The 25,753-nt window shown below is 45.0% G+C and overlaps 1 protein-coding gene across 1 annotated transcript in view; it reads left to right on the plus strand.

Annotated features, from left to right (window-relative positions):
• Positions 1-12,437: 12,437 nt before the first annotated feature.
• The window catches only part of LOC118945337 (phosphatidylinositol transfer protein alpha isoform-like), a 59,931-nt gene continuing 46,615 nt past the window's right edge, over positions 12,438-25,753 (plus strand). Inside the window, exons 1-2 of the mRNA XM_036968152.1 lie at positions 12,438-12,785; positions 18,303-18,333. Coding sequence (XP_036824047.1) covers positions 12,769-12,785; positions 18,303-18,333 — 48 coding nt within the window. The 5' untranslated portion in view covers positions 12,438-12,768. The remainder of the gene's footprint in view (positions 12,786-18,302; positions 18,334-25,753) is intronic.

The following is a 25,753-nucleotide window of genomic DNA, read 5'->3' on the forward strand; positions in this document are numbered from 1 at the left end:
ATGCTGGCCTTCTAGGCAGAGATGCAAAAAAAAAGCCACATCTCAGACTGACCAATAAAAAGAAAATATTAAGATGGGCAAAAGAACACAGACACTGGACAGAGGAACAGAGGAACACAGACACTGGACAGAGGAACAGAGGAACACAGACACTGGACAGAGGAACAGAGGAACACAGACACTGGACAGAGGAACAGAGGAACACAGACACTGGACAGAGGAACTCTATTTAATGAACCTGTCAGTTGTGGACTTGTGAGGCGTCTGTTTCTCAAACTAGACAGACTAATGTACTTGACTTGCTCAGTTATGCACCGGTGTTAAGCGGAGCGACACGGTGGAACCTAAGAGCAGACTCAGATGAGGAAACAGGGATGAATTAACCACAATATGTATTGTTACACGGGGAGATATGGAGTGCAGATCCGGGGAAGCTCAGATGAGTTGTAGAGAAACTAGATGTGGAGACTGAGGTTGGAGTTGTCTGAGCAGAACAGGGTAAACAGGTCCTGAGAGGAATCCAAGGTAGTGGTGGTGAGATGTGGAGACTGAGGTTGAGTTGTCTGAGTAGAACAGGGTAAACAAGTCCTGAGGGGAATCCAAGGTAGTGGTGGTGAGATGTGGAGACTGAGGTTGAGTTGTCTGAGTAGAACAGGGTAAACAGGTCCTGAGAGGAATCCAAGGTAGTGGAGGTGAGATGTGGAGACTGAGGTTGAGTTGTCTGAGTAGAACAGGGTAAACAGGTCCTGAGGGGAATCCAAGGTAGTGGTGGTGAGATGTGGAGACTGAGGTTGGAGTTGTCTGAGTAGAACAGGGTAAACAGGCCCTGAGGGGAATCCAAGGTAGTGGTGGTGAGATGTGGAGACTGAGGTTGAGTTGTCTGAGTAGAACAGGGTAAACAAGTCCTGAGGGGAATCCAAGGTAGTGGTGGTGAGATGTGGAGACTGAGGTTGAGTTGTCTGAGTAGAACAGGGTAAACAGGTCCTGAGAGGAATCCAAGGTAGTGGAGGTGAGATGTGGAGACTGAGGTTGAGTTGTCTGAGTAGAACAGGGTAAACAGGTCCTGAGGGGAATCCAAGGTAGTGGTGGTGAGATGTGGAGACTGAGGTTGGAGTTGTCTGAGTAGAACAGGGTAAACAGGCCCTGAGGGGAATCCAAGGTAGTGGTGGTGAGATGTGGAGACTGAGGTTGGAGTTGTCTGAGTAGAACAGGGTAAACAGGCCCTGAGAGGAATCCAAGGTAGTGGTGACAGGAGCCAGAGACAGAGCGCTAACTGCAATGAGAGGATAAACGGTGCCAGGCAGGGAAACATACACAGCAGAGTAACAGGATCTTGAAAAATCATAAATGGCTAAAATCATGAACTGGCTGAGCAGAGATGGAAGTGGCAGGACGGAGTACTTGTAGAGGTCTTGATTATGGAACAGGTTGCAGTTGGTGGGGATCTACTCTGACTCCAGCACACCTGTCTCCAACCAATCACACAGAGAGAGAGAGGGAGTAACCGGATGAACACCAGAGGGCGTAGCAGGTGCAGATGTGATAACCGGGGCCTCCCACTCCTCTTTCTATTCTGGCTAGGGCCAATTTGCGCTGTTCTGTGAAGGGAATAGTATACAACGTTGTACGAGATCTTCAGTTTTTTGGCAATTTCTCTCTTGGAATAGCTTTCTTTTCTCAGAACAAGAATAGACTCAGAAGAAAAGTATTTGTTTCTGGTCATTTTGAGCCTGTACTCGAACCTACAAATGCTGATGCTCCAGATACTCAACTAGTCTAAAGAAGGCCAGTTGTATTGCTTCTTTAATCATGACAACAGTTTTCAGCTGTGCTAATATAATTGCAAAATGATTTTCTAATGATAAATTAGCCTTTTAAAGTTATAAACTTGGATTAGCTGACACAACGTGCCGTTGGAACACGCGTGAGATTGTTGCTGATAACGGGCCTCTGTACGTCTATGTAGATGTTCCATTAAAAAACAAAATCAGCCGTTTCCAGCTACAATACTCATTTACAACATTAACAATGTCTACACTGTATTTCTGATCAATTCTATGTTATTTTAATGGACAAAAAAAATGTGCTTTTCGTTCCAAAAACACGGCCATTTCTACGTGACCCCAAACTTTTGAACGGTCGTGTATGTTCTCTCTGTCTAGATTTTAAAGTAGCCATTTCCTGCAGTCAAATTACCCAGTAGCCTCATGGGTGGAATGTTAGTTTTTTGTCATAATTGCATAATTAATAAACATAAAAAATGAAAATAATTGAACGCTGAAAATCTGGTGTTTCTATGTCAAACCGTTTTGTTATTATTTCAGTCTTCTGTGATATATTGGGATTCTGGGATATATAAGTGTAATATTGGGATGCAAACTCGAAATTGAAAACATTTCAACTCTATATCTGACATGGTACAGGTGCCTTCTTGTTGTTTCAGCCCATAACCATGTATGTGAGGTGTATACTTTGGTTTCAATGTCGATTTGTTAAAGAATATCTGATTTTGACCCTGATTTTAGCCCACTGTATGTGCCATCATAGATTTGGGTAATGATGATGATTTATGTCAACCTACGACCAATGTTGTTATTCTGTTGAGGCACTGGGTAAACAGGTCCTGAGGGGAATCCAAGGCACTGTAGAGATAGACGCTGCTGGAATAAAGTCATTGGTTTAAATGTTTGTAAATGTCTTCAAGTTTTCAAGTTTTTGTCACGTGCACAAGGACAGTGAAAACAGGAGGTTGGTGGCACCATAGTTGGGGAGGACAGGCTTGTGGTAATGGAGTGGTATCGGTAGAATGGTATCAAATTACATCAAACACGTGGTTTCCATGGTTTCCATGGTTTCCATGGTTTCCATGTGTTTGATGCCATTCCATTTGCTCCATTCCAGCCACTATTATGAGCCGTCCTCCCTTCACCCCCCCACTGGAAGAGTTCAGTGTCCATATCTCTTTATATCCTATGAAGAGTTCAGTGTCCACATCTCTTTATATCCTATGAAGAGTTCAGTGTCCATATCTCTTTATATCCTATGAAGAGTTCAGTGTCCATATCTCTTCATATCCTATGAAGAGTTCAGTGGGCTAAGGGCTCTATTCAGTCTGGGTCGCTGAAACAATACAGATTGTGTGATAGAAATGTAAAGGTTGTTTCTGATTGAGCCGATAGACACCGCTGTCCTAGGATTACACGGGTCTTCTGGACCCGTTCTTTCAAAGGTTATGTGTCTGGATTTCTATAACTATAACGTTATAGTGTGGACACTCTGTAAATCATTCCTACTGAATAGGTGGTGTACTTAAGAACACATTCTTATTTTCAATGACAGCTTAGGAACAGTGGGTGAACTGTCTTGTTCAGGGGCAGAACGACAGATTTTCACCTTGTCAGCTCGGGGATTCAATCTAGCAACCTTACAGTTAACTAGTCCAACGCTCTAACCACCTGATTACATTTCACTCCACGAGGAGACTGCCTGTTACGCGAATGCAGTAAACCAAGGTAAGTTGCTAGCTAGCATTGAACTTATCTTATAAAAAACAATCAATCTATCATAATCACTAGTTAACTACACATGGTTGATGATATTACTAGTTTATCTAGCGTGTCCTGCGTTGCATATAATCGATGTGGTGCGTATCGTTGCTCCAATGTGTACCTAACCATGAACATCAATGCCTTTCTTAAAATCAATACTCAATATTTTTAAACCTGCATATTTAGCTAAAACAAACCAAGGTTAGCAGGCAATATTAACCAGGTGAAATTGTGTCACTTCTCTTGCGTTCATTGCAAACAGAGTCAGTGTATATGCAACAGTTTGGGCTGCCTAACTTGCCAGAATTGTACATAATTATGACATAACATTGAAGGTTGTGCAATGTAACAGGAATATTTAGACTTATGGTTGCCACCCGTTAGATAAAATACAGAACGGTTCCGTATTTCACTGAAAGAATAAACGTCTTGTTTTCGAGATGATAGTTTCCGGATTCGACCATATTAATGACCTACCTAAATCAATCCCAGAACAACAGCAGAGGACCTTGTGAAGATGCTGGAGGAAACAGGTACAAAAGTATCTATATCCACAGTAAAACGAGTCCTATATCGACATGACCTGATAGGCCACTCATCAAGGAAGAAGCCACTGCTCCAAAACCGCCATAAAAAAGCCAGACTACGGTTTGCAACTGCAGATGGGGACAAAGATTGTATTTTTTGGAGAAATGTCCTCTGGTCTGATGGAACAAAAATAGAAGTGTTTGGCCATAATGACCATCGTTATGTTTGGAGGAAAAAGGGAGAGTCTTGCAAGCCAAAGAACACCATCCCAACCGTGAAGCACGGGGGCGGGGGCAGCATCATGTTGTGGGGGTGCTTTGCTGCAGGAGGGTTTGGTGCACTTCACAAAATAGATGGCTTCATGAGGATGGAAAATTTGGTGGATATATTGAAGCAACATCTCAAGACATCAGTCAGAAAGTTAAGGCTTGGTTGCAAATGGGTCTTCCAAATGGACAATGACCCCAAGCATACTTCCAAAGTTGTGGCAGAATGGCTAAAAGACAACAAAGTCAAGGTATTGGAGTGGCCATCACAAAGCCCTGACCTCAATCCTATAGAACATTTGTGGGCAGAACTGAAAAAGAGTGTGCGAGCAAGGAGGCCTACATACCTGACTCAGTTACACCAGCTCTGTCAGGAGGAATGGGCCAAAATTCACCCAAATTATTGTGGGAAGCTTGTGGAAGGATACCCGAAACGTTTGACCCCAAGTTAAATAATTTAAAGGCAATGCTACCAAGTACTGAGTGAGTGTATGTAAACTTCTGACCCACTGGGAATGTGATGAAAGAAATAAAAGCTGAAATAAATAATTCTCTCTACTATATTCTGACATTTCTTAAAATATAGTGGTGATCCTAACCGACCTAAAATAGGGAATCTTTACTCAGATTAAATGTCAGGAATTGTGGAAAAACTGAGTTTAAATGTATTTGGTTAAGGTGTATGTAAACTTCTGACTTCAACTGTATATATCGGTCTCTATCTCTGTCTCTCTCTAAACAGAAACATTTCTTAGTTGTTAGAAAGCTGCAGTATTATCTCAAAGAAGGACTGACTGACTGCTTGGCTGGCTGGCTGACTGAATGCTTGGCTGGGAGACTGGCTGGCTGGCTGGCTGGCTGACTGCTTGGCTGGCTGGCTGACTGACTGACTGGCTGGGAGACTGGCTGGCTGGCTGGCTGACTGCTTGGCTGGCTGGCTGACGGACTGACTGACTGATTGGCTCGATGAATGACTGTCTGGCTGACTGAATGACTGAACGATTGGCTGACTGACTGCTTGGCTGGCTGTTGCTTGGCTGACTGAATGACTGACTGACTGGCTGCTTGAATGGCTGGTTGACTGAATGACTGACTGCATGACTGAATGACTGAATGGTTGAATGACTGGCTGACTGATTGACTCAATAACTGACTGGCTGGCTGGCTGGCTGGTTGACTGGCTGACTGAGTGACTGGCTGCCTAAATTACTGATTGGCTGACTTACTAACTGACTGGGTGACTGACTAACTGGCTGACTGACTGGTTGAAAAGAAAAAGCCAAATTAATGACTGACTGACTGGCTGAATGTATGAATGATTGAATGACTGGCTGACTGGCTGAATGGCTGGCTAGCTGACTACCTGATTTACTAGCTGACTGACTAACTGACTGAATTACTTACTGACTGGCTGACTTGTGGGCTGACTGACTGGTTTGATGACTAGTTGACTGGCTGACTGAATTACTGACTGGTTCACTGATTGACTGGCCAAATGAATGACTGAATGACTGACTGGCTGACTGAATGACTGACGGAGTGATTGATTGACAGACTGACTGAATGAATGACTGAATTACTGGCTGACTGACTGAATGACTTACTGACTGGCTGACTTGTGGACTGACTGACTGGTTGACTGGCTGGCTGACTGAATGACTAACTTACTGAATGACTGGCTCGTTGAATGACTGACTGACTGGCTGACTGAATGAATTAATGACTAGCTGACTGAATGACAAACTGACAGATTGACTGACTGAATCTACTGGCTAACTGACTGCTTGGCTGACTTGCTTACTGACTGAATGACTTACTGACTAACTGACTCAATGACGGACTGGCTGACTCAATGAATGGATAACTGAATGAGGGACTGACTGGCTGGCTGACTAGCTGACTGACTGAATGACTTGCTGACTGACTGGTTAGCTGATTGGCTGACTTAATTACTGACTGACTGGCTGAATCAATGACTGACTGACTGACTGGCTGACTGACTGACTGGCTGACTGAATTACTTACTGACTGGCTGATGAAATGACAGACTGGCTGACTGAATTAATAAATACATGAATGAGTGACTGACTGGCTGACTAGCTGACTGACTGAATGGCTGACTGACTGGTTAGCTGACTAGCTGAAAAAACTGGCTGCCTTACTACCTCACTGGCTGACTGACTGACTGAGTGGCTGCTTGTGAAGTTGTGGATTTTAACTGTCTCTCTTGCATGGTGGTCATGTGATCATGTCTCTCTTTTTGTTTCTCCTGCCTCCATTCCACCCGTGCTTTGATGTCTGGATGCAGTAGGTCCAGGTGAGCTTTGATGTCTGGATGCAGTAGGTCCAGGTGAGCTTTGATGTCTGGATGCAGTAGGTCCAGGTGAGCTTTGATGTCTGGATGCAGTAGGTCCAGGTGAGCTTTGATGTCTGGATGCAACAGGTCCAGGTGAGCTTTGATGTCTGGATGCAGTAGGTCCATGTGAGCTTTGATGTCTGGATGCAACAGGTCCAGGTGAGCTTTGATGTCTGGATGCAGTAGGTCCAGGTGAGCTTTGATGTCTGGATGCAGTAGGTAGGTTCAGGTGAGATTTGATGTCTGGATGCAGTAGGTCCAGGTGAGCTTTGATGTCTGGATGCAGTAGGTCCAGGTGAGCTTTGATGTCTGGATGCAGTAGGTCCAGGTGAGCTTTGATGTCTGGATGCAGTAGGTCCAGGTGAGCTTTGATATCCGGATGCAGTAGGTCCAGGTGAGCTTTGATGTTTGGATGCAGTAGGTCCAGGTGAGCTTTGATATCCGGATGCAGTAGGTCCAGGTGTCCATCAGCATCTCAGCTGGAGTCTGTCCTGCTGTTGTTTGTGTCTTGATGTGGTACTGGAACAAGAACTGAGGGAAATTGGTTGCCATGGTTCCCCCATTCATCGTTTTGAGCCCTTCTTTCGGTATCTGCACATCCCACTCTGCCAAGCCGTTCGAGGCTGGGTGAAATGGAACGCTGCGGACTAATCCCGTTTCTCTGCATGAATTCTTGAAACAATTCACAGGTGAAGGTTGTCAGGTAGACCGTGGGTTGCAAACAACTGGTGGAGCTTCTCGATGGTTGTTGTTGCTGTGTTGTTGCTCATAATGTGAACCTCCAGCCACTTGGAGTGACTCCATGACAAGGAACATCTGACTCATAAAAGGCCCTGTCTACATGCAGCCTGGATCATGGAGCCATCTTCTGGTTGATCTGGCAGTCAGAACACTTGATCTGACACTTGATATCCCCGATAAAAGATCTGGCTAAACTTTTCATCCGGGAGGCACCCGGGTGAGCCTCATTAACCTCGTCCATGACTTGAGAATGGCCAGACGGCGGGACGACCACTTTGGTCCAGCCATCTTGCACACTCAGCTCAGTTTTGCGCTTTGCGTACGGTCTCAGTCCATCATCCTCTATGACAGGAGGCCAACCCTGCATAAGGAATCTTTTCACTTGGGACAGGATAGGGTCCCGGTCGGTCCACTGTTTGATCTGTTTGGCATTCAAAGGGGAGTTTGACAATATCTCCGTTAGGAAAATTGTCTCGGGAGGCACCACAGTTGTGGCGGGCATCTCTGATAACTGGAGACGGCTGACCACATCTGCATTTGCATTGTCCTTTCCCGCTCTGTACACGATGGTATATTGATAAGCGGAAAGTGTGAGAGCCCACCACTGTATCCTTGCTGAAGCTATTGGAGGAATATATCTTGGTTCCCTCATTCCACTGCTTTTCCCTTCTTCCTGCTGCCTCTTATGTCACCTGATACACTTCCACTGTTGCCATTTTGAATATCTCCAGCATTGCTAGCTGCCATCTCCATCCCTTGAGATATGTCCAATGCTCCCTTGAAAGTCAGTGTGGCTTCCCCCAAGCAAACGGCACTGTATGCTGTCCTCAATAATGCCACAGACTAAACTACCACGGAGCATGTCCTCTAACACAGCTCCAAACTCACAATGTTCAGGGAGTTGATGTAATTCATCAAACAAAGTTGGCAAAAGACTGACATGTTTTCCGAAAAATGGCAATTCAACTTGAACCTCTGGAGGCTTTGGATTGTGGAAGTCTGAAGGAACTAGATCAACAAAATGATTTTGTCCCGTCCTCTGTGGTGTCTTTAGCGTGTATGTTTTAGCCCCACACACACTCAGAATAGAGAGCTGTTTAGCCTCGTCTGTAATTCCTTTTGTCAAGAAAAAGTGTCTCAACCTTTCCACATATTCTGTCCTCGTTCTCTTCCAAAACCTCATTGATAGTCCCAAACATTGCCATTGTAAGGCAAACTTGTCCTTGATCCTCATTAGCGATTTCCACTTGTTGTTGCTAATTCTCACCGTTGTCGATACTCTCCGGCAGCTCCTGCTCTCTGTCACTCCAAAAAATTATTATAACAGCTAACTGGCTAACTCACTCTTTCTTAGTTAGCTAGCGCACCATCACGTACAAGCTGACCTCAAAAGTTACTTCTAAACTGGGCCACCTGAGTGGCCTAGCTGTGCCACTAGAAATCCTGGTTCAAGTCCAAGCACATCTGAGCAAGAGTGACCTGGAGACCCATGGGTTAATGCACAATTGGCCCAGCATCGCCTGGGTTAGGGGAGGATTTGGCCGGTAGGGATGTTCTTGTCCCATCACGCACTAGCGACTCCTCTGGTGGGTCGGGCGCAGTGCACACTGACACAATTGCCAGGTGTACAGTGTTTCCTCCGACACATTGGTGCGGCTGGCTTCCGGGTTAAGCAGGCATTTTGTCAAGAAGCAGTTGTGTTTCGGAGGACGCACGGCTCTTGACCTTCGCCTCTCTCTTGAGTCCACACGGGAGTTGCAGCGATAGGACAAGGCTTTAACTACAAATTGGATACGACAAAATTGGGGAGAAAAATGTGTATTAAAAAAACCATTACTACAAAATAAAGGGGTACAGCCATGTACAAATGGTAGAAAACAGGAGAGCGATATACCCAACTCAACATGAGGTAGTGTCCCGTTAACACTTTGCAGACTCTGGGTGATGACATCACCTGAGGGTAAAGGTCAACGGTCAACACCAATGTCCATAATAACCATGTTTCCATGAATAGCAATAATACTATCCTGCAGTTAACTCTTGTAACTACCCATCCCGGATCCGGGAGAATTGTCATCAACTGAAACTAAGTAGCATAACGCAACGGACAAAAAAATCTTACAAGAAAATATTCATATTCATGAAATCACAAGTGAAATATATTCAAAAACGGCTTAGCCTTTTGTTAATCACCCTGTCATCTCAGATTTTGAAAATATGCTTTACAGCCAAAGCAAGACAAGCATTTGTGTAAGTTGATCGATAGCCTAGCATAGCATTATGCCTAGCTAGCAGCAGGCAATCTGGTCACGAAAATTAGAAAAGCAATCAAATTAAATCGTTTACATTTGATGAGCTTCGGATGTTTTCACTCACGAGACTCCCAGTTAGATAGCAAATGTTCCTTTTTTCCAGAAAAATGATTTTTTTTGTAGCCATTAGTTCTTCACGTTTGGCTGAGAAAACGACCGGAAATTGCGGTCATGACAAACTATTCCAAAATTAGCTCCATAATATCGACAGAAACATGGCAAACGTTGTTTATAATCAATCCTCAAGGTGTTTTTCAAATATCTATTCGATAATATATCAACCGGGACAGAGCTTTTTTCAGTAAGACCGGGTGGAAAAATGGCTACCTCTGTCTTTTGCGCGAGAAATACACAAAGAGCCATCAGGTGGACACTGACGCAATGTTGTCGCTCAGGCTCATTTTTCAAAATAAAAGCCTGAAACTATGTCTTGTGATACTAGACACATTAAGGAAGCCATAGAAAAAGGAATATCGTTGATATCCCATTCACTGCTCAATAGGGAAGCATAGGAAGGGACTTGTATTTAGAAACTTTTCTCATTCTTTTGCCTGCAATATCAGTTCTGATATACGCACAGACAATATCTTTACAGTTTTTGAAACTTTAGAGTGTTTTCTATCCTAAGCTGTCAATTATATGCATATTCTATTATCTGGTCCTGAAAAATAGCCTGTTTACTTTGGGAACGTTATTTTTTCAAAAAAACAAAAACAAAATGGCCCCTAGATTCAACAAGTTAAGAAGGAAATAAATTCCTCAAATTCACTTTTAACATTATGTTCCACGATGGCCTAGCAGTGCAGACGTTGTTTGTCATTCTCATTCTGTAATTGTTTTTGTATATATTTCAATACATTTTCAATCTCTTTTTCCATTTTTTAAATTAAATATACCTTCCGGCAACCCGCCTCACCCAATGTGATACGGATCTGCTATTTTTAGACCTTATAGCCAGAGCCTCCATCAGAAGCTAGCCATCAGAACCTCCATCAGCAGCTAGCCATCAGAACCTCCATCAGCAGCTAGCCATCAGAACCTCCATCAGCAGCTAGCCATCAGAACCTCCATCAGCAGCTAGCCGTCAGAACCTCCATCAGCAGCTAGCCATCAGAACCTCCATCAGCAGCTAGCCGTCAGAACCTCCATCAGCAGCTAGCCATCAGAACCTCCATCAGCAGCTAGCCATCAGTAGCTAACCAGCTAATTAGCTACTAGCTATTTAGTCATTGTTAGCCACTGCTAGCGGCCTTTACCTTTAGCACAGACACCACTTTTAGCCTGGATAATACCTGCCAGCCTGCCAGTCTGCATATCGGAATGTTTTTCTCCACTTTCCAATCCGGATTCCTGCCCAGGACCATTACTCCAGATCATCACAGCTAGCTAGCTGCCACCGAGTGGCCCAGCCCCGTATCACTCGGCTACACAGCTGATGCCTCCCGGACTCTTCACTAACACAACTAGAATCCACTACACCACCAGATTCCTGCCGTAAACTCTGGACCCAACCAAATCATGAGAAACAAAAAGAAAATTACTTTACACATTGGAAAGAATTAACAACAAAAAAACAGAACAAACTGGAATGCTGTTTGGCCCTAAACAGAAAGTACACAGTTTCAGAATACCTGACCACTGTGACTGACCCAAATTGAAGGAAATTTTGACTATTCATAATATGACATTAGTAATGTCTTTATTATTTTGGAACTTCTGTGAGTGTCATGTTTACTGTTCATTTTTATTCTTTATTTAACTTTTTTTTATATTATCTACTTCACTTACTTTGGCAATTTTAACATATGTTTCCCATGACAATAAAGCCGATTGAATTGAATTGAATTGAAACAGAGAAACAGAGAGTGGCAGAATATCTGACCACTGTGACTGACCCACATCTTTGACTATGTACAGACTCAGTGAGCATAGCCTTGCTATTGAGAAAGGTCGCCATAGTCAGACCTGGCTCTCAGGAGAAGACAGGCTATGTGCTCACTGCCCACAAAATGAGGTGGAAACTGAGCTGCACTTCCTAACCTCCTGCCCAATGTATGACCATATTAGAGACACATATTTCCCTCAGATTACACAGATCCACAAAGAATTCGAAAACAAATCCAATTTTGATAAATGATCATAGCTACTGGGTGAAATTCCACAGTGTGCCATCACAGCAGCAAGCTTTGTGACCTGTTGCCACAAGAAAAGGCCAACCAGTGAAGAACAAACACCATTTCAAATACAACCCATATTTATGTTTATTTATTTTCCCTTTTGTACTTTGACTATTTGCACATCATTACAACACTGTATATAGACATAATATGACATTTGAAATGTCTTTATTCTTTTGGAACTTCTGTGTGTGTAATGTTTACTGTATATTGTTATTGTTTATTTCACCTTTGTTTATTATCTACTTCACTTGCTTTGGCAATGTAAACATGTGTTTCCCATGCCAATAAAGTCCCTTAAATTGAAAGTAGAGAGAGAGAGAGAGAGAGAGAGAGAGCGAGAGAGAGGGGGGGGGGGGGGGGGGTATGACGATGATGAAGATGATGAGTGAAGACTCAGAGGGTTCAACACCGCACACTTATGACACACACACACACATACACACACACACACACTGAGCCAGCCCGTGATCTCCATCTGGTCAGAGGATTATCTCCCCAGCTGTTGTGACATCACCACAGGATCGACCACTCCGGTTCCGCCTCCCTGACGATCCTCCTTGCATCCACTCAGACCCTCAGCAGCAAAACCGATTCGGTGTTACGGCGATCTCCCTTGACGTCATCTTGCCCGGTGTGACGACACGAACGCGGTTGTAGCCTAGTTACCGCGCGAGGCCTCGATCAGGAAGTGCATTTGAGGAAAACAGAGAAACGGGAGGTAGAGAATGACATAGAGGGGGAGAGGTGGGAGAGAGAGTCTGACGGAGGGAAAGACACTGTTCTGGATCTTAACGGAGCACTAACCTTCCCTCGTGAGAAGAAGACATCACCACCACAATGATCATTAAGGAATTGTAAGTATGCCTACCGACGCCGTGTGTCCGTGACTGTTTTCTCTGTGAGCTTGCTGACATTGTGTCCAGCGGGTACACAGAGAGAGAGAGAGAGAGAGAGAGAGAGAGGCGGAGAGACCGGGAGAAAGAGAGAGTTTGGGGGAGGGGAGGGGGGGAATTACAGGCGCACGGTCAGCCCTGACATCTATGCACACACACTTGACTTTGACGTATCCGTTTGGATTTGATTCAGACAACAACCAAAAATATATATGATTTGTTATTTTTAAGCCCATTCAGAAATGATGTTCAATATGCCAGTTAGAGGGTTCTATGATGTTCAATATGCCAGTTAGAGGGTTCTATGATGTTCTATATGCCAGTTAGAGGGTTCTATGATGTTCTATATGCCAGTTAGAGGGTTCTATGATGTTCTATATGCCAGTTAGAGGGTTCTATGATGTTCTATATGCCAGCTAGAGGGTGCTATTATTATAACCGAGCCATCAGCAGCCGGCTCCGCGCCACGGTGCCCTTCATAGAGGCTGCAGTAACGGCCTGCATCCGGTAACGGTATAACGCAACGAGAATAGGCTACATCACGGAATAGGGACAGATCAGGAAAAAATATTGTAACGAAAGGGAGAAAAATAACAATACATTAAACGTTAACGTTATAGGGACAGAAGCAGGCCGTGCGTGCCAGCATCCTCTCGTTCCACCCCCGTGGTGTTATTGATGCCTGCGCTGAAGGTGAAACGACAGAAATAGCATTCCGTTAGCTACAGGGCTGGAGTCAGCGTAGCGGTGGAGAGATGGAGGAATGCAATAGATAGATGGAGGGAGGAAATGAAACCGTGGTACCAGCGTCCGTCTTTTCCCGGGGGATTCTAGCATCAGTCATGTTTTTTCCGGGGAGCTGACGCTTGGTGCTACTAGATATGAGCATGAATAGAGGCCACATCACGAAGAGACATTTAAACCTTACTATTGACGTTATGCTTGTATTAGTCTCGACCACCCTTTATTAGGACAGTTTCTAGAAGGTTATACGCAGGTATAGGCTTTTATAATGAGGTTATTATAAGGTTACTGTGTGTCTCAGTCAGACCAGTACACCGTGTCTGTCATGAATGATGCTATCAACTAGTTCATAAGGCAACTGTTGAACACATCTAGATCCATAACACGACTAATGTACACACACACAGCTAGGTGTAGGATAGACACACACACAGCTAGGTGTAGGATAGACACACACACAGCTAGGTGTAGGATAGACACACACACAGCTAGGTGTAGGATAGACACACACACACACACACACACACACACACACACACACACACACACACACACAGCTAGGTGTAGGATAGAAACACACACACACACACACACAGCTAGGTGTATGATAGACACACACACACAGCTAGGTGTAGGATAAACACACACACACACACACACACACACACACACACACACACACAGCTAGGTGTAGGATAGACACACACACACACTGCTAGGTGTAGGATAGACACACACACACAACTAGGTGTAGGATAGACACACACACACACACACACACACACACACACACACACACACACACACACAGCTAGGTGTAGGATAGACACACACACACACAGGTAGGTGTAGGATAGACACACACACTGCTAGGTGTAGGATAGCTGAAGTTGCTCTCCCCCTGCCCCAAGGCTAACTGTTGAACACATCTTGATCCATAATACGTCTAATATATTTGTAACTTTAGGCTTCAGTCTCTTTGGTTGTAGTTTATAAGTGAGGAGGAGAGGGAGAGTAGAGGAGAGGTGGGGGAGAGGAGAGGAGGAGGAGTGGAGAGGGAGAGGAGTGTGGGAGTAGAGGTAGAGGAGAGGAGGAGGAGTGGAGAGGGAGAAGAGAGGAGAGGAGGAGGAGTGGAGAGAGTGAGGAGAGGAGAGGAGAGGAGGAGAGGAGAGGTGGGGTAAGGAGTGTGGGAGGAGAGGGAGAGGAGAGGAGGAGTGGAGAGGGAGAGGAGTGTGGGAGTAGAGGGAGAGGAGAGGTGGGGGAGAGGAGAGGGAGAGGAGAGGTGGGGGAGAGGAGGAGTGGAGAGGGAGAGGAGTGTGGGAGGAGAGGGAGAGGAGGGGTGGGGGAGAGGAGAGGGAGAGGAGTGGAAAGCTGGAGGAGAGGAGAGGGATCGGGAAAGGGGGAGGAGTGGGGAGGGAGAGGAGTGGAGTGGAGAGGGGGAGGAGTGGAGAGGTGAAGGAGTGGAGAGGGGGAGGAGTGGAGAGGGGGACGAGAGGAGAGGGGGAGGATTAGAGTGGGGAGGAGTGGAGCGGAGAAGAGGAGAGGGGGAAGAGTGGAGAGGAGAGGGGGGAGTGGAGAGGAGAGGGGGGGAGTGGAGAGGAGAGGGGGGGAGTGGAGAGGAGGGGGGGAGTGGAGATGAGGGGGGGAGTGGAGAGGAGAGGGGGGAGTGGAGGGGAGAGGATGACTGCGGTCTGGCAGATCAGAAGCGATTAGGGAGATACCGGAGCCCCGATGAAACAGACTGGAAATTAATTAAGTTGCTCATGATGGAATGCTGAATGGACACACACAAAAACACACACACACACACACACACACAAACACACACACACACACACACACACACACACACACACACACACACACACACACACACAGACCGTGGACTGAGACGTTGCTCGTGTCTTACAGGGTTATAACCTCAACGTCAGTGTTTAAAACGGAATCATTAGGCATTTAGATTAGCCAATAAGTGTTCAACACAGGCGTTGAAAATGCAAGATTTAACATGATAGTCAGCTGTTTCCAGTCTGTTTCCAGTCTGGAGAACACCTGTATCTCCTGTTTCCAGTCTGGAGAACACCTGTATCTCCTTTGCGTTCAGGTTTGAAACACTAGTGTTTACTTCCCCATCGTCCTGTTTAGAGTCTATTTAGTCATTAGAAATTGATGTGACTTTCCATTCCTTTTTTTCAGAGGACAACACATACCTCTCCTCAAACCTCTCCTCATACCTCTCCTCATACCTCACCTCATACCTCTCCTCAAACCTCTCCTCATACCTCTCCTCATACCTCACCTCATACCTCTCCTCAAACCTCTCCTCATACCTCTCCTCATACCTCTTCTCATACCTCTCCTCAAACCTCTCCTCATACCTCTTTTCATACCTCACCTCATACCTCTCCTCAAACCTCTCCTCATACCTCTCCTCATACCTCACCTCATACCTCTCCTCATACCTCTCCTCATAACTCTCCTCATACCTCTCCCCATACCTCTCCTCATATATTAACACACACCTCTCCTCATACCTCTCCTCATACATTAACACACACCTCTCCTCATACCTCTCCTCATACATTAACACATACCTCTCCTCATACCTCTCCTCATACATTAAGACACACCTCTCTTCATACCTCTCCTCATACCTCTCCTCATACATTAACACACACCTCTCCTCATACCTCTCCTCATACCTCACCTCATACCTCTCCTCAAACCTCTCCTCATACCTCTCCTCATACCTCACCTCATACCTCTCCTCAAACCTCTCCTCATACCTCTCCTCATACCTCTTCTCATACCTCTCCTCAAACCTCTCCTCATACCTCTTTTCATACCTCACCTCATACCTCTCCTCAAACCTCTCCTCATACCTCTCCTCATACCTCACCTCATACCTCTCCTCATACCTCTCCTCATAACTCTCCTCATACCTCACCTCATACATTAACACACACCTCTCCTCATACCTCTCCTCATACATTAACACACACCTCTCCTCATACCTCTCCTCATACATTAACACACACCTCTCCTCATACCTCTCCCCATACCTCTCCTCATACATTAACACACACCTCTCCTCATACCTCTCCTCATACATTAACACATACCTCTCCTCATACCTCTCCTCATACATTAACACATACCTCTCCTCATACCTCTCCTCATACATTAACACACACCTCTCCTCATACCTCTCCTCATACCTCTCCTCATACATTAACACACACCTCTCCTCATACCTCTCCTCATACCTCTCCTCATACATTAACACACACCTCTCCTCATACCTCTCCTCATACATTAACACACACCTCTCCTCATACCTCTCCTCATACATTAACACACACCTCTCCTCATACCTCTCCTCATACATTAACACATACCTCTCCTCATACCTCTCCTCATACATTAACACACACCTCTCCTCATACCTCTCCTCATACATTAACACATACCTCTCCTCATACCTCTCCTCATACCTCTCCTCTCCTCATACATTAACACATACCTCTCCTCATACCTCTCCTCATACATTAACACATACCTCTCCTCATACCTCTCCTCATACATTAACACATACCTCTCCTCATACATAAATTACCCCAGTGATTTACCCCAGTGATTTACCCCAGTGATCTACCCCAGTGATCTACCCCAGTGTTTTACCCCAGTGATCTACCCCAGTGATTTACCCCAGTGTTTTACCCCAGTGTTTTACCCAAACGGCTCAGACATCTCTGTTTCCATCTACGCGGGCCGGTACCCGTGTCTCACTGGGCCATGGCTCCGGTGGACTTGGGTCCAAGCCCAGGCGTTGGTACTTTTTAACTGTCATTTACATAAGAACTGTGAACTTTAACACCTTCTCACAAAGCAACGGTCTTTAGTGTCACACTGCTGATGGAAACACAACAACACTAAGGCATTAAAACACATTGGAAAAGCATCTCCTGTTTCTATAAGTCCTCCGGCCAGGGAGCCACTGGAAGACCAGTTTCTCAGCTCCTCTCTGTAAGTCAACCTGCTAGACATCGACTTTCATTATGTGAACAGAAGTCTTCTTTTTTTTTTAAACAGTGAGATTTTCCTCCCACCTTAAAAAGAAAATGAAAGCGAGAGAGAGAAAGGGATAGAGAGAGAGAGAGAGAGGAGGGGAGAGAGAGAGAGAGAGAGAGAGAGAGAGAGAGAGAGAGAGAGAGAAAGGGAGAGAGAGAGAGAGAGAGAGAGGAGGGGAGATGAGAAAGAGAGAGAGAGAGAGAGGAGGGGAGATGAGAGAGAGAGAGAAAAAGGGAGAGAGAGAGAGAGAGGAGGGGAGATGAGACCACATTATTCATTCTCTCATTAAGTAGTGCCCCCTACAGGACCTCCAACACCACTTCCAGCAGCATCTGGTTTCCCATCCAGGGACCAACCAGGACCGCTGTTGGTTATTCTGTCGGAACTAACAGTTTTTTCTCTTGTTTTTCTCTCTCTCCCTTTCTCTCTCTCTCCCTTTCTCTCTCTCTCTCCTTTTCTCTCTCTCTCTCCCTATCTCTCTCTCTCCTTTTCTCTCTCTCTCTCTCTCTCTCTCTCTCTCGCACTCTCTCTCTCTCTCTCTCTCTCTCTCACCCTCTCTGTCTCTGCCTCTCTCCCTCTATCTCCACTTTCCCTCTCTCCCCCTCTCTCTCTCTGTCTTTCTCCCTCATCTCCACTCTCTCTCTCTCTTTCTTTCTCTCTCAGTCGAGTTATTCTGCCCATATCAGTGGAAGAGGTAAGTTCTGTTTTAGTACTTGTGTTTGTGTGTGTGTGTGTGTGTGTGTGTCAAATCAAATCAAATCAAATTTTATTTGTCACATACACATGGTTAGCAGATGTTAATGCGAGTGTAGCGAAATGCTTGTGCTTCTAGTTCCGACAATGCAGTAATAACAAGTAATCTAACTAACAATTCCAAAACTACTGTCTTGTACACAGTGTAAGGGGATAAAGAATATGTACATAAGGATATATGAATGAGTGATGGTACAGAGCAGCATAGGCAAGATACAGTAGATGGTATCGGGTACAGTATGTACAAATGAGATGAGTATGTAAACAAAGTGGCATAGTATAGTATAAAGTGGCTAGTGATACATGTATTACATAAGGATACCGTCGATGATATAGAGTACAGTATATACGTATGCATATGAGATGAATAATGTAGGGTAAGTAACATTTATATAAGGTAGCATTGTTTAAAGTGGCTAGTGATATATTTACATCATTTCCCATCAATTCCCATTATTAAAGTGGCTGGAGTTGAGTCAGTGTCAGTGTGTTGGCAGCAGCCACTCAGTGTTAGTGGTGGCTGTTTAACAGTCTGATGGCCTTGAGATAGAAGCTGTTTTTCAGTCTCTCGGTCCCAGCTTTGATGCACCTGTACTGACCTCGCCTTCTGGATGATAGCGGGGTGAACAGGCAGTGGCTCGGGTGGTTGATGTCCTTGATGATCTTTATGGCCTACCTGTGACATCGGGTGGTGTAGGTGTCCTGGAGGGCAGGTAGTTTGCCCCCGGTGATGCGTTGTGCAGACCTCACTACCCTCTGGAGAGCCTTACGGTTGAGGGCGGTGCAGTTGCCATACCAGGCGGTGATACAGCCCGCCAGGATGCTCTCGATTGTGCATCTGTAGAAGTTTGTGAGTGCTTTTGGTGACAAGCCGAATTTCTTCAGCCTCCTGAGGTTGAAGAGGCGCTGCTGCGCCTTCTTCACGATGCTGTCTGTGTGAGTGGACCAATTCAGTTTGTCTGTGATGTGTATGCCGAGGAACTTAAAACTTGCTACCCTCTCCACTACTGTTCCATCGATGTGGATAGGGGGGTGTTCCCTCTGCTGTTTCCTGAAGTCCACAATCATCTCCTTAGTTTTGTTGACGTTGAGTGTGAGGTTGTTTTCCTGACACCACACTCCGAGGGCCCTCACCTCCTCCCTGTAGGCCGTCTCATCGTTGTTGGTAATCAAGCCTACCACTGTTGTGTCGTCCGCAAACTTGATGATTGAGTTGGAGGCGTGCGTGGCCACGCAGTCGTGGGTGAACAGGGAGTACAGGAGAGGGCTCAGAACGCAACCTTGTGGGGCCCCAGTGTTGAGGATCAGCGGGGAGGAGATGTTGTTGCCTACCCTCACCACCTGGGGGCGGCCCGTCAGGAAGTCCAGTACCCAGTTGCACAGGGCGGGGTCGAGACCCAGGGTCTCGAGCTTGATGACGAGCTTGGAGGGTACCATGGTGTTGAATGCCGAGCTGTAGTCGATGAACAGCATTCTCACATAGGTATTCCTCTTGTCCAGATGGGTTAGGGCAGTGTGCAGTGTGGTTGAGATTGCATCGTCTGTGGACCTATTTGGGCGGTAAGCAAATTGGAGTGGGTCTAGGGTGTCAGGTAGGGTGGAGGTGATATGGTCCTTGACTAGTCTCTCAAAGCACTTCATGATGACGGATGTGAGTGCTACGGGGCGGTAGTCATTTAGCTCAGTTACCTTAGCTTTCTTGGGAACAGGAACAATGGTGGCCCTCTTGAAACATGTGGGAATAGCAGACTGGTATAGGGATTGATTGAATATGTCCGTAAACACACCGGCCAGCTGGTCTGCGCATGCTCTGAGGGCGCGGCTGGGGATGCCATTTGGGCCTGCAGCCTTGCGAGGGTTAACACGTTTAAATGTCTTACTCACCTCGGCTGCAGTGAAGGAGAGACCGCATGTTTTCGTTGCAGGCCGTGTCAGTGGCACTGTATTGTCCTCAAAGCGGGCAAAAAAGTTATTTAGTCTGCCTGGGAGCAAGACATCCTGGTCCGTGACTGGGCTGGGTTTCTTCCTGAAGTCCGTGATTGACTGTAGACCCTGCCACATGCCTCTTGTGTCTGAGCCGTTGAATTGAGATTCTACTTTGTCTCTGTACTGGCGCTTAGCTTGTTTGATAGCCTTGCGGAGGGAATAGCTGCACTGTTTGTATTCGGTCATGTTACCAGACACCTTGCCCTGATTAAAAGCAGTGGTTCGCGCTTTCAGTTTCACACGAATGCTGCCATCAATCCACGGTTTCTGGTTAGGGAATGTTTTAATCGTTGCTATGGGAACGACATCTTCAACGCACGTTCTAATGAACTCGCACACCGAATCAGCGTATTCGTCAATGTTGTTATCTGACGCAATACGAAACATCTCCCAGTCCACGTGATGGAAGCAGTCTTGGAGTGTGGAGTCAGCTTGGTCGGACCAGCGTTGGACAGACCTCAGCGTGGGAGCCTCTTGTTTTAGTTTCTGTCTGTAGGCAGGGATCAACAAAATGGAGTCGTGGTCAGCTTTTCCGTCTTTCCTCCCCTGGTTGCGCAATCGATATGCTGATAAAATTTGGGGAGTCTTGTTTTCAGATTAGCCTTGTTAAAATCCCCAGCTACAATGAATGCAGCCTCCGGATAAATTGTTTCCAGTTTGCAGAGAGTTAAATAAAGTTCGTTCAGAGCCATCGATGTGTCTGCTTGGGGGGGGATATATACGGCTGTGATTATAATCGAAGAGAATTCTCTTGGTAGATAATGCGGTCTACATTTGATTGTGAGGAATTCTAAATCAGGTGAACAGAAGGATTTGAGTTCCTGTATGTTTCTTTCATCGCACCATGTCACGTTAGTCATAAGGCATACGCCCCCGCCCCTCTTTTTACCAGAAAGATGTTTTTTCCTGTCTGCGCGATGCGTGGAGAAACCTGTTGGCTGCACCGCTTCGGATAGCGTCTCTCCAGTAAGCCACGTTTCCGTGAAGCAAAGAACGTTACAGTCTCTGATGTCCCTCTGGAATGCTACCCTTGCTCGGATTTCATCAACCTTGTTGTCAAGAGACTGGACATTGGCAAGAAGAATGCTAGGGAGTGGTGCGCGCTGTGCCCGTCTCCGGAGTCTGACCAGAAGACCGCCTCGTTTCCCTCTCTTTCGGAGTCGTTTTTTTGGGTCGCTGCATAGGATCCACTCCGTTGTCCTGTTTGTAAGGCAGAACACAGGATCCGCGTCGCGAAAAACATATTCTTGGTCGTACTGATGGTGAGTTGATGCTGATCTTATATTCAGTAGTTCTTCTCGACTGTATGTAATGAAACCTAAGATGACCTGGGGTACTAATGTAAGAAATAACACGTAAAAAAACAAAAAACTGCATAGTTTCCTAGGAACGCGAAGCGAGGCGGCCATCTCTGTCGGCGCCGTGTGTGTGCCTGCGAGTGTGTGTGTCTGTGTCAAGCTTACAAAGCATTGATCACATAACGATCGCTCTAACTTCTCTGATTAACTATTATACGAGACATAATCCTACAGATGGATTTCTGTTACATGAACTACAGTCCATTGTCATTAGAATTTCACAGGCATGAAATACAGTCCAATTAGTATTTTGTGTATTTAATTACATTTCGATTTATAAAATCAGCACCCCTACTTTCTGCTATGTGTACATGTAAAAATGAACAATTGTAAAGCATGCTGAGTATTATTCTACTGAGCTCCGCCCCGAAACAAGGCCATGAATAATGCCCAGTGTGCTTTGCAGTATGTTCATCTTCACATACACTGCTTTCGGGAAAGTATTCAGACCCTTGACGTTTTCCACATTTTATTACGTTACAGCCTTATTCTAAAATGGATTAAATCATTTTTTTTCCCCTCATCAGTCTGCACACAATACACCATAATGACATCACAATACCTCAATGACATCACAATACCTCAATGACATCACAATACCTCAATGACATCACAATACCTCAATGACATCACAATACTCCATAATGACAAAGAAAAAACCTTTTGCTTTGAGACTCAAAATTGAACTTCGGTGCTGTTTCCATGGATCATCCTTGAGATGTTTCTACAACTTGACTGGAGTCCACCTACGGTAAATTCAATTGATTGGACATGATTTGGAAAGGCACACACCTGTCTATATAAGGTCCCACAGTTGACAGTTCATGTCAGAGCAAAAACCAAGCCACGAGGTCGAGGGAATTGTCTATAGAGCTCCGAGACAGGATTGTGTCGAGGCACAGATCTGGGGAAAGGTACCAAAACATTTCTGCAGCATTGAAGGTCCCCAAGAACATAGTGGCCTCCATCATTCTTAAATGGAAGAAGTTTGGAACCAACAAGATTCTTCCTAAAGCTGGCTGCCCGGCCAAACTGAGCAATCGGTGGAGAAAGGCCTTGGTCAGGGAGGTGACCAAGAACCTGATGGTCACTCTGACAGAGCTCTGTCACATCTGGAGGAAACCTGGTAGCATCCCTACGATGAAGGTCACAGCATTGTGGATGTTTTTCAGGGACTGGGAGACTCGTCATGATTGAGGCAAAGATGAACAGAGCAAAATCCTTGATGAAAACAAGTCTCTGAATGTCCTCGAGTGGCCCAGCCAGAACCCGGACTTGAACCCAATCGAACATCTCTGGAGAGACCTGAAAATAGCTGTGCAGCGATGCTCCCCATCCAACCTGACAGAGCTTGAGAGGATCTGCGGAGAAGAATGGGAGAAACTCCTCAAATACAGGTGTGCCAAGCTTGTAGCGTCATACCCAAGAAGACTCGAGGCTGTAACCGCTGCCAAAGGTGCTTCAACAAAGTACTGAGTAAAGGGTCTGAATACTAATGTAAATGTAATATTTAATTATTATTATTATTTTGTAAATGAACAAAAATGTCTAAAACCCTGTTTTTGCTTTGTCATTATGGGGTATTGTTATAATGGGGCATTGTGGGGTATTGTTATAATGGGGCATTATGGGGTATTGTTATAAAGGGGCATTATGGGGTATTGTTATATTGGGGCATTATGGGGTATTGTTATATTGGGGCATTATGGGGTATTGTTATAATGGGGCATTATGGGGTATTGTTATAATGGGGCATTATGGGGTATTGTTATAATGGGGCATTATGGGGTATTGTTATAATGGGGCATTGTGGGGTATTGTTATATTGGGGCATTATGGGGTATTGTTATAATGGGGCATTATGGGGTATTGTTATAATGGGGCATTATGGGGTATTGTTATATTGGGGCATTATGGGGTATTGTTATGAAGGGGCATTATGGGGTATTGTTATAATGGGGCATTATGGGGTATTGTTTTAATGGTGCATTATGGGGTATTGTTATAATGGGGCATTATGGGGTATTGTTATAATGGGGCATTATGGGGTATTGTTATAATGGGGCATTGTGGGGTATTGTTATAATGGGGCATTGTGGGGTATTGTTATAATGGGGCATTATGGGGTATTGTTATAATGGGGCATTATGGGGTATTGTTATAAAGGGGCATTATGGGGTATTGTTATAATGGGGCATTATGGGGTATTGTTATAAAGGGACATTATGGGGTATTGTTATAATGGGGCATTATGGGGTATTGTTATAATGGGGCATTATGGGGTATTGTTATAATGGGGCATTATGGGGTATTGTTATAATGGGGCATTATGGGGTATTGTTATAAAGGGGCATTATGGGGTGTTGTTATAATGGGGCATTGTGGGGTATTGTTATAATGGGGCATTATGGGGTATTGTTATAATGGGGCATTGTGGGGTATTGTTATAATGGGGCATTATGGGGTATTGTTATAAAGGGACATTATGGGGTATTGTTATAATGGGGCATTGTGGGGTATTGTTATAATGGGGCATTGTGGGGTATTGTTATAATGGGGCATTATGGGGTATTGTTATAATGGGCCATTGTGGGGTATTGTTATAATGGGGCATTATGGGGTATTGTTATAATGGGGCATTATGGGGTATTGTTATAAAGGGGCATTATGGGGTGTTGTTATAATGGGGCATTGTGGGATATTGTTATAATGGGGCATTATGAGGTATTGTTATAATGGGGCATTGTGGGGTATTGTTATAATGGGGCATTATGGGGTATTGTTATAAAGGGACATTATGGGGTATTGTTATAATGGGGCATTGTGGGGTATTGTTATAATGGGGCATTATGGGGTATTGTTATAAAGGGACATTATGGGGTATTGTTATAATGGGGCATTGTGGGGTATTGTTATAATGGGGCATTATGGGGTATTGTTATAAAGGGGCATTATGGGGTGTTGTTATAATGGGGCATTGTGGGGTATTGTTATAATGGGGCATTATGGGGTATTGTTATAATGGGGCATTGTGGGGTATTGTTATAATGGGGCATTATGGGGTATTGTTATAAAGGGACATTATGGGGTATTGTTATAATGGGGCATTGTGGGGTATTGTTATAATGGGGCATTGTGGGGTATTGTTATAATGGGGCATTATGGGGTATTGTTATAATGGGGCATTGTGGGGTATTGTTATAATGGGGCATTATGGGGTATTGTTATAATGGGGCATTATGGGGTATTGTTATAAAGGGGCATTATGGGGTGTTGTTATAATGGGGCATTGTGGGGTATTGTTATAATGGGGCATTATGGGGTATTGTTATAATGGGGCATTGTGGGGTATTGTTATAATGGGGCATTATGGGGTATTGTTATAAAGGGACATTATGGGGTATTGTTATAATGGGGCATTGTGGGGTATTGTTATAATGGGGCATTATGGGGTATTGTTTTAAAGGGACATTATGGGGTATTGTTATAATGGGGCATTGTGGGGTATTGTTATAATGGGGCATTATGGGGTATTGTTATAAAGGGGCATTATGGGGTGTTGTTATAATGGGGCATTGTGGGGTATTGTTATAATGGGGCATTATGGGGTATTGTTATAATGGGGCATTGTGGGGTATTGTTATAATGGGGCATTATGGGGTATTGTTATAAAGGGACATTATGGGGTATTGTTATAATGGGGCATTGTGGGGTATTGTTATAATGGGGCATTGTGGGGTATTGTTTTAATGGGGCATTATGGGGTATTGTTATAATGGGGCATTGTGGGGTATTGTTATAATGGGGCATTATGGGGTATTGTTATAATGGGGCATTATGGGGTATTGTTATAAAGGGGCATTATGGGGTGTTGTTGTAATGGGGCATTGTGGGGTATTGTTATAATGGGGCATTATGGGGTATTGTTATAAAGGGGCATTATGGGGTGTTGTTATAATGGGGCATTGTGGGGTATTGTTATAATGGGGCATTATGGGGTATTGTTATAATGGGGCA

The sequence above is a fragment of the Oncorhynchus mykiss genome, chromosome Y (genome assembly GCF_013265735.2).
Source record: "Oncorhynchus mykiss isolate Arlee chromosome Y, USDA_OmykA_1.1, whole genome shotgun sequence".
NCBI lineage: Eukaryota > Metazoa > Chordata > Actinopteri > Salmoniformes > Salmonidae > Oncorhynchus > Oncorhynchus mykiss.